The sequence below is a fragment of the Anneissia japonica genome, unplaced genomic scaffold (genome assembly GCF_011630105.1).
Source record: "Anneissia japonica isolate Jap-2015-1 unplaced genomic scaffold, ASM1163010v1 scaffold284991_len216595_cov187, whole genome shotgun sequence".
NCBI lineage: Eukaryota > Metazoa > Echinodermata > Crinoidea > Comatulida > Comatulidae > Anneissia > Anneissia japonica.
This window is the reverse complement of record NW_022758676.1, coordinates 21,147-32,058: the sequence shown is the minus strand read 5'-3', so window position 1 is coordinate 32,058 and position 10,912 is coordinate 21,147. Positions and strand designations below refer to the sequence as shown.

Genomic DNA, 10,912 nt, shown 5'->3' with positions numbered 1-10,912 from the left:
GTTTGAATGTTTGCATGGCGAAGTAATAACAGATATGTTGAAGCTTACGGTACACCACGTAGTTAGTTCTGAAAAGAACTGTTGTAGTTGGAAAAGTCTTGACGTTTCGATTGAGGTGCTTCCATCGTCTTAAGGAGAATATTATCTGCAGAAATTCCAAACAGAGAAATACTTATATGTTTGGGTAGAGAGGCTGGTTGGTAATTGGATGGAAAAACTGACCAATGAGAAGACTGCTAGTGAAAGGCTAAAGCAAAAGCCATTGTTCACTTAGAGAAAGGGTGGGAACGCACAAACAAAGGCATATTTCTAGTGGCAGGAAAAGGGTGGGAACGACCAAAACAAAGGCATAGTTCCAGAGTGGCGGGAAGCATTATTTTTTCCCCAAACAGTTACCCCTGCCACCCTCCCCCACTGACGGTTTTTACCGGGCTGAACTAGCCGTCGTACCGGGCTGGGTAATAAGAGAAAAGAAAGAGGGGAGAAGGAGGGAAAGAGAAAGAAGAGGAAGAGAACAGGAAAGGAAAAAGGAAAAGAAAAAGAGGAGAGAAAAATAAAGACAAGAATAAAAAGGAAGATATCATAATGACCAGACTCACAACACCCGCTGCAACCTCTTCTCCACTTAACCCCTTTGATCTAAGCTGCCAGATGGCGTAGGCTAACCACCGGGGAACAAGAGGAAAATATCTATCTTGGGAAAATCTTTTCCACCCCTTTATAAATGCCGTTTCCATCCCCTGAAAGTGCCTAAAAATGTCAAATTTCGCATTTCCTTTCAAAGTAGGCTAATTTCCTATATTGCACATTTTAGGGATTTTCATTTATCAATTCCGACGAAATTAGAATTAAAAACATCGGGGGACAAGGGGAAAATATCCATCTTTGGAAAATCTTTCCCCACCCCTTGATAAATGTCCTTTTAATTCCCTGAAAGTGCCTAAAATCCTCAAATTTCTTGTTACGGTAGGCCAATTTCCTCTATAAATTGCACATTTTAGGGAGTTTTGATAAATTCCGACGAAATTAGAATTAAAAACACAAAAACTTTTTGCGCGCTTCGTGTGCATTTACTATGGTTTTTTAGGGTTATCCTTTTAAGTTATTTAAACACATAATAGTCCCAAACTCAAGAAAGAAAAAATTCAGATAGATCGTTTTAACCTAAAAGAAGGGCCTGAATGTGTATTGATGGTGAAAGAATATGTTTGTAATAAATAAAACCATGATGAAAATGCTTATATTTAGTTTCAAACACACGTGTGTGGCCTATATTATAAATAAGATAAGCCCTATGTCGTATTGTTTTCTATATAGGGAGGGGATGGGATTGGTCTGATAAATTACTAACCGGGAAATTATTACCCCCCCCCCCTGACCCAACACCCCTGTTACGCGCCTGATTTAAGGTCAGTTATGAAGAACATATTCACGAATACAGTGTCAGTGCTGTATCGAGTTTTATGCGTGGATGAACGCTATGGAGTCAGCGTGTTAGGCCAAAATATCTTAAATAAACCTTGGTAGTCAAGGCAGTGTAAACATTGTAGTACTAGATTAGACACATTCTATGTAGGCTTACAGCATGGTCTTCGAAAGTATAAAAAATCGGAGTAGGCTCATATTGAATCTGGCACTGTCTTTAGGTAGGCCTAGGTCTACAGTTATAGGCTAATATACAGTATGACGTGTGTGCTGTAGCAGACTGAGTATGTAGTACTGATTCTGAAAGACGTTTAGAAATGCTCGGAAACAAATTACTAGTACTTCGGACCAGTTAACTTACAATTTTACAATTAAAAGTTTTTTTTTTTTATGAGAAAAAAATCCCTGCCTATTAACAGACAGTGAGCGTTTCTGTATTCTTTTGCATGATTCATTGGTTGGTAACATTTAAGGATTTTTGTAGAACAACCGTCTGTAAATCAATAAAAGCTATTTCTACTTCCATCTGATTTTGATCGTTTTAAATATAGCTATTCAATATTTAATTGGGTAGACACAGCCAAACAGTACGTCATATCATGTGTATAGAATATCGTAAAATTAGTGATAATATAACTGCTTGCTAAATGTATGCCTTTATTCATATTGAATATGAACGAAATGTTTGTAAGAAGTCAACATTAAAACAATACAGTACATATAATTGTACCTGTGTGTCCGAGCATTTCTAAACGTTTATCCTTTAGAATCAGTAGTATACTACTCAAATAATCGACCAGAAATTCAACGCTGCCTTTTTATACTTTCAAAGACCATGTTGTACGTAAACACTACCTAGGCATAGAGAATTGTAATTACAGTAATAGTCAATTACGGTAGTTCGCACTCCAGGGACATAGCCAGGATTTTGAAAGGGTGGGGGTGGGGGTGGGGAGCCGTTATGCGAGTTACGTAGGACCCCGTGGGGGGCTGTTCTGAGATGATAAAGTGAAAATTTATTTATAAAAAAATTTATACAATAAATGCATTATAAATAATATTAGTAAGCCCAAAAATAATTATATAAAACTGAACAGTGGTGGATCCAGGGAGAGGTGACCCAGGGATGGACTTTTACAAATTGAGGAACCACCCACCTCAGCCCCACCATGATCACATCCTAAAAACAAATTTATGCACTCTCACCTTATCAGCAGTCACTAAGACATACTCTGAGTCAGGTGTCGACTTGATGGAGTTTAATGTTATACCCAGGAAGGCGCAATTTGTTTTGAAAGGTGGAGGTTGGGTGGGGGGACATTTCGTAAGCCGACACCCACCTCAGACCCACTATGGTTGGGTCTGAGGTGCAAAAATTTGAGGAAATAGTACCTCCAGATGACCAGAAAATTACATTTTTTGTAAAATTCATCATCATCACATCACTGTTATATACAATGCTGTAGCCAGGATTTTCAAACAGTGTGGAACAATATCATTGTGGACCCACTTGACGCGTAATTTCAAATAATGTGGACCCATTTTCTTAAAAGTGGGCCTATTTTACGCAAAAATATGAAAAATCTATACCTATTTTCTTTAAAAAAAATTTTTACGCGAAAATATAAGAAATTTCTACCCATTTTTCAAAAGCAGGACTCATTTTTTGCTAAAACAGCATAATTTTGAACTATTTTTGAAAATGTATAGACCCATTCTTTGTGGACCCAATATAAAAATTGTGTGGGATTTACAGTATATACTTCAAAGCCGTGATTTCACAACCACCTCAGACCCACTATGGTTGTAAAATTCATCATCATCAAATCACCATTATATAGTCAAAAGGAATCTACTTGATATCCAAAACAATTTAGGCCTAACTAATAGCTTACTAAGCTTTAACTATACTAGGCCCTATAATAATTTTGATCAACAAATCACAACTTACTTTTTCGCCTTTAGCACAATTTTCTTCACTTTTTAATATTATTAATATTATCTATTATCACCATCGTCATCATCATCATTATCATCATCATAATAATTATTATTATTATTATTAATACTAGTAGTACTGTAGTATTAAAACAAAACTTTATAGAGCTTGCAAAACGATAAAAACCAAACTGAACCATACAATATCACATTTCTGTATTTGAAAGACCTGGCCTCAGACACCCATGGCACACCACCCCACCCCCCCTGTATACGTCCCTGTCACACTCTGTATCGACTGTATACACTCTCCTCTCCACTTGGTTGTAAAATTCATCATCATCAAATCACCATTATATAGTCAAAAGGAATCTACTTAATATCCAAAACAATTTAGGCCTAACTAATAGCTTACTAAGCTTTAACTATACTAGGCCCTATAATAATTTTGATCAACAAATCACAACTTACTTTTTCGCCTTTAGCACAATTTTCTTCACTTTTTAATATTATTAATATTATTATCTATTATCACCATCGTCATCATCATCATTATCATCATCATAATTATTATTATTATTATTATTATTAATACTAGTAGTACTGTAGTATTAAAACAAAACTTTATAGAGCTTGCAAAACGATAAAAACCAAACTGAACCATACAATATCACATTTCTGTATTTGAAAGACCTGGCCTCAGACACCCACGGCACACCACCTCACCCCCCCCCCTGTATACGTCCCTGTCACACTCTGTATCGACTGTATACACTCCAAAGAGATTTGGCCTACCCTACCCTAACCATGGAGGAATTAGTTTAGTTTCTAAATTCCTCCATGCCCTAACAGCGCCGTAGCTTTCATATTCCACAAGCAGCGAACACCCGCACCGCACCACTTTTGCGACTCGCGAGAGGTGTCAAGCATGCAGGCATGCATTATTCATGCTATCAGTTCACCTAAATGACCTTAAATAGTGCCCTCTATAATTTCTGCCTGAACTGTATTGGGGAAAAAATAATGCTAGCGGCATAGGGGATGGGAACGTCCAAAACAAAGGCTTAGTTCCAGTTGGGTGAGAAAGGGGATGGGAACGACCAAAAACCAAAGGCATAGTTCCAGTAAGGCGGGAAAAGGTGGGGCTGCTTAGCTAGGTCCGATTAAACATGGACAGCCAAATATCGCTAATGACAAATGTGTTTTTGAATTTCTATGGCTTCTCTGGTCCTTCTAGAGTGTCAATATGTATTTCTCTGTTTGGAATTTCTGCAAAAATTATTCTTTTGAAGACCATTGAAGCATCTCAATCGAAACGTCGAGACTTTCTCAACTACAACAGTTCTATTCACAACTTCCTACGTGATGTACCGCAAGCTTGAACATGTCAAAGATATAAATAAATTTTAAAAAAAAACACTCTTAGTATACAGTAGTGATACCGGTTAAAACACTCCCATGATACAGACTGATGATACATTGGCATTGGGGTGGGGGGGGGAGCCTCTGAAAAATAAGACAATTTAAAGGCTTATTTTATCGATTTTCTATATAGAGTCAATTAATATGGAGCCAGTCGTGCCGGTACGTGTATAAAAGTTTATATAATACCGTTCAAAAATAGCACCTTACTACAATGAGTTAAAGGCTTACAACCACAAATATATCGACATACACTGTTCATAATAACAACAAGTTCAAGATTTATTTATTGACTTGTCAATAAAAAATACAAATGTATATTAAAATGGCAATATATTTTGTTTGAATACACACATTGCCAAGTACTACTTAACATACTGTATGTTAAGATATTTAGAACACGATACAAAACGTTAAAATACAATACGTTAAATATTCAATGTTAAAAAGATATTAAGAATCATTGTAAACGATTATAAAAGATCCTAATGTAAAAAGGACAAATAGTTAAAAATAGCCACAAGCAATATATCATGGCAGTATAAACCAACGGAATGTAAAATAGCAGTTAAGCAAACCGTACCGTAAGTGAATTACATGGACGACTGCACTGGATAAATATCTCCACCTTACTAAAAATGGAAACATCTCTGACACAACAACAAAAAAATGTTGGTTAACCTAATTTCTTAAAATTTCTTTTAAAAAAGGGTTTCATCATCATCGACGGATCAGTTTGGTTGCATATGTTATACCAATCGATAATCAATATTTAGCGTCGTTCATCAATAGCTGGCTTCTAACCTAAACAGCATAGCACATTAACGTGTTGCGGATCGTACCTACTGAAGCAAGCCTTCAACATTAACAATGCAAGGGAATTTAGGCTTGTACCTTGTTGCGGTACTGTTAGTCATGGTGAGTTTAACTGTGAAAATGCAATTATTGAGCGTAGGCTGACATAGATCAGTTTATAGTCAAGGGGTTTTAGTTTTGTGTGCACACAGGTTAATGTACATTTATTTGATATTTTAATTCCTCTTCTGTTTTATTTTGTATGAAATAAACTGTAAGGATGTATTATTAACAAATAAGAAATATATCAATATTATTCAGATCTTTTGAGTCAAGCCATAATCTATGTTCATTATATGGCAAAATATAAATTCTTTGGTACTCAACCCGTAAAGTTGTATCGTGTGTTACAGTACCGTATAGGCCTACGTTACAGTTTAATAGAGGAATTATATCTAGAAATTAGAAGGAATTGTGTGTGTTTTAGTTTTGTGTGCACACAGGTTAATGTACATTTATTTGATATTTTAATTCCTCTTCTGTTTTATTTTGTATGAAATAAACTGTAAGGATGTATTATTAACAAATAAGAAATATATCAATATTATTCAGATCTTTTGAGTCAAGCCATAATCTATGTTCATTATATGGCAAAATATAAATTCTTTGGTACTCAACCCGTAAAGTTGTATCGTGTGTTACAGTACCGTATAGGCCTACGTTACAGTTTAATAGAGGAATTATATCTAGAAATTAGAAGGAATTGTGTATATAAAAAAAAACAACTATAGGCCTATTATTTTTTTTCTATTGTTTACAGAGCTCATTGGTCAATAGCCAAGGTAGGTTTCGGCAGTACCGTAATCAATAAATTTCTTTATACATGTAAATAAAAATAAAGTAAAATATAATAAAAGTGAAATATAATAAAATAACTATATATAGGCCTAAGAGCAGATGAAGAGCCAGAGGAAATGAAGCTAATGGAGCACATTAGCTGACCCTGAACTACCAGTTTGACTTCTTTGTTGGATAATGGCAGGTATTATTCATAATACATACAATTAAACTATTTGTTGACTTAATACTTAATATGCAAAATAATATAATATTTGCATAATAATATTAAGCCTAAGACCAAATTGTAGGCCTGACCACTGATTAAAATAAATGTTATATTAATTCCTGTTTAAGACATGCTAGTAATGATACAGATACGCCTAAGCCTAACAGAGAAAAGTCGTTTGCAAAGCTTTTAGAGTAGTTAAGTCTGATTGAAAAAACATCACTTGTCAACTACAATAACAATGCAAAATATTAATCTAAATTATATTTACATTAGGCCCTATAGGCGAGCGAGATATATTGCATGGTTATGGCTATTATTGTAGCGGAACGTATGGTTACACTTGGATAATACTTATATATTGATTGTATATATTCTTCTCTGAAGAACCATTGTCATTGTAATTTAGGCGTCACAAAACCAAGTATGAATATTTGATTTCTAGGTAAAGCTTTTGTAAAATATAACATATATATTTATATCGTCAGCGTGTGATGGCAATCCTTGTCTCAACTATGGGCGGTGCACCGACAATGGTGATGGCTCGTTTACTTGTGATTGCAGAGGCACAGGCCATATGGGAGCAACTTGTAACATAAGTGAGTGCCGCTTAATAAAAATCGATCAGTGAACACTATTGAGATGACTGATTTGAACATGATTCATGGGAACAAACACATCATCGTCATTATTATCATCATTATCAATATCATCATCATATCATCATTCTGTTGTACAGATAATACTACATGGTGTCCCAGAAACCTCAAATGAAAATACGGACACGGAAGTGATTAAAGTATTTAAAGAGAAGCTAAATGCCTGCATTGACAGTGCCGACATTGATAGGTCGCATAGACTGGGCCACAAAAGGGGCACTGACGAAGCTAAACCTAGGAGTATAATCATTAAATTCACAAATTATAAAAAGAGAAGCGATGTTTTTAAGGTAAAAAAAAAACGTTTCAAGGGCACACAATATTTTTTGCATGAAAATCTGACCATAAAACGATCGAAGCTACTGCGTGACGTGAGACTCTACTATTAGTATTTTTCATATGAATTCTCGAAGTTTGGTAAATCATTATAATAAAATAACAGACTTCCTAAGTACGCTGGACCATAATTTCTCTGCTTTATGTTTCTCTGAAACCCTTTTTAACAATATTAAAACTGTTTTTTTCTTTTTACGACATATCAGGTTATTCACTCTTACATTCTTCTAACCAATAGAACGGGAGGTGGTGTTGCCATATATCTGGACCAGAATTTACCATACACAGTTCGTAATGATCTTTCTAATTTAATCTCTACAACTGCTGAATCTATTTTTTTTTTATTGAAATAAAGACTGAACCTAAGAATATTAGGACAGTCTATAGAGTACCGGACTTATCATTGCTTACTTTTAATTCTGATATATCATTTCTTCTAGATGTAATAAATAATGAAAATAAAATAACCTATATTGCCGGAGACTTTAACATTGACTTACTTAAGTATAGTACACATAAGCAATCCTCTGAGTTTCTTGGTAATATGTTTAATTATAATTTATATCCCCTAAGCCATAGACCTACTCGAATTACAACTAAAACTGCCACCCTTATCGATAATATATTTACTAACAACATGCAAACTAAAATATCTCCTGGCATTCTTTACTCTGACATATCTGATCACTTTCCTATCTATTCTATTGCTCATTCAAATTTATCTCATTCTCTGTCTAATAATAATATAAAATACTCTATGTAGGAAAATAAATGATTATACAATTTCCTCTCTAAGTAATAATCTTCCTTGTAGTGTCTGGTTCGATATTTACAACAACGATAATCCTAATGATGCTTACAATTCATTTGCAAATAAGTTTCTAAAAATATATGACACCCACATTAAAAAAGTTAATATTATTAATATTATTATTATTATTATTATTATTATTATTATTGTTATTATTATTATTATTATTATTATTATTATTATTATCATTATTATTATTATTATTATTATTATTATTATTATTATTATTATTATTATTATTGTCGCCTTGCCTTCAGGAGAGTGATAAGGATTAAGAGATCCCATCACCATCCAGGTGTTTGTGATATTAAGCGCTGATCTGCTGTTGATTATTTCCCCGTCATACTTCCTACATAATGGATCAAAAATTACAGACTCCCATACTATTTCTAAAAAACTAAATGACTATTTTGTAAACATCGGACCAGATGTTGCAGCAAAAATTAATATTCAAACTAATCAACATTTCTCTTGCTTTCTTAACCCACCTCTTCTTGATTCGTTTTTTTTTAAACCCACAGTTACTGAATACGAAATTATAGAAATTATCCAAAGCTTAAACATTAATAAGAGTCCTGGAAATGATGAAATATCAAACAATGTTGTCAAACGTATATCCAATCAAATTTCAAAACCTTTATGTTATATCTTTAATCTTTGCTTTGGAAAGGGAACATTCCCTGATGCCCTAAAAATTGCCAAGGTAGTTCCTATTTATAAAAAAAAGGTGATCCTCATGTGTTTACTAATTACAGACCTATTACTTTATTACCTTGTTTCTCCAAAATCCTTGAGCGCCTAATTTACAACAGATTGCTTCGGTTTTTATATAAGCACAATATTATTCATAATCGCCAATATGATTTTAGAAAATTCTTTTCAACTGATTTTGCTATTATTCAAAGCTATTGGTAATAATTATTTCACAGCTCGTATTTTTCTTGATCTGAGCAAGTCCTTTGACACTATTGATCATAGCATTTTACTAAACAAACTTGAACGTTATGGTGTCAGAGGCCTTGCCCTCATTCTATTTAGAAGCTACCTTGGCAATCGACAACAATTTGTTTCTGTTGACTCTTATAATTCTCCTCTTTCTAAAATCAACTGTGGTGTTCCACAGGGGTCAATACTTGGTCCTTTATTATTTTTAATTTATATTAATGATCTCTCAAATTGTTCATCATTATTAGGTTTTGTTCTGTTTGCTGACGACACCAATCTTTTTTCTATTTAAACAAAAACTTATCAGAACTTTTTAAAATTACTAACACTGAATTAAGCAAGGTATCCAACTGGTTTAAATTAAATAAATTATCATTGAACATAATTAAACTAATTTTATTCTTTTTAATCACAAAACAAAACAAGACCATAATCATGTTTTAAAAATAGATAATAATATTATTAACCAGGTCAGTGAAACAAAATTTCTCGGTGTAACATTAGATTCCAAGCTTTCCTGGCAACCTCATCGTAACAAAATTTTTAAAATTATTTCTAGAAATATTGGTGTCATGAATAAGTTAAAAAATGATTTTCCCCTACATATACTTTTATCATTACACAATACCTTAGTCCTACCCTATATTAATATTGTAATCTCTCGTGGGCCACCACAGTTGATAAACACACATAACTATGCCCCTGGACAAGTCTTGAGACCACTAGTATTGATAGCATTTTTAAGGACTTGTTAAGGGTCAAGTCGTAATACACACACTAAACCTTTATTTTATAAATATAAAACACTTAATATATTTGATCTAAACAAACTACAAACCTATAATTTTATGTATCGATTTATAAGTAATACACTCCCAATCCATATTACCCTATTATTCCCAACCCAACAGTCTGAAATTCATAACTATCCAACCAGCTTTTCAAAAAACAATATTACAACAAAAAAATGTATATCTTCTCTTAGAAAAAAAAAATCAATATTTTATAATGGACCTAAGTTATGGAATTCCCTTGACCCTTTTTTAAAATCTTTACCCAGTTTTTCTTCTTTTAAACTTAATATCAAACGATATCTGGTCTCGATGTATGGTAATTAAGCCTTCTACCTTATGTATAGAAACCAGACTACATGTTTATGTTTTCAGTTTTTGTATTTTATTTTTATTTTAATGGTGGCCAAATCTTAAACTTTTTTTTAAAACTTATTGTGGTCTCCATCCACATAGATTTTTTGAATATGTTTGATCATGTATATGTTTTTTTTTTGTTCATTATGTGGAAAATAAATAAATAAATCAATCAATTATTATTATTATTATTATTATTATTATTATTATTATTATTATTATTATAGATAGACAGACAGATAGATTTTAAAATTTATATTTTATTTATTTTTATTTTTTATTTAAAACATCTTTAGGCAGGATAACATATACAGGCGAGATCTTACCGCTGTTTTACAATATGGTCCTGCAAACACATATTACAATA

At 33.1% G+C, this 10,912-nt stretch overlaps 1 protein-coding gene across 1 annotated transcript in view; it reads left to right on the top strand.

The window, feature by feature from the left end:
• Positions 1 to 5,379: 5,379 nt before the first annotated feature.
• LOC117125315 (adhesive plaque matrix protein 2-like) overlaps positions 5,380 to 10,912 on the top strand; it is a gene marked incomplete at its 3' end in the record, with an annotated part of 26,522 nt that continues 20,989 nt past the window's right edge. Inside the window, exons 1-3 of the mRNA XM_033271782.1 lie at positions 5,380 to 5,703; positions 6,401 to 6,422; positions 7,135 to 7,245. Coding sequence (XP_033127673.1) covers positions 5,656 to 5,703; positions 6,401 to 6,422; positions 7,135 to 7,245 — 181 coding nt within the window. The remainder of the gene's footprint in view (positions 5,704 to 6,400; positions 6,423 to 7,134; positions 7,246 to 10,912) is intronic.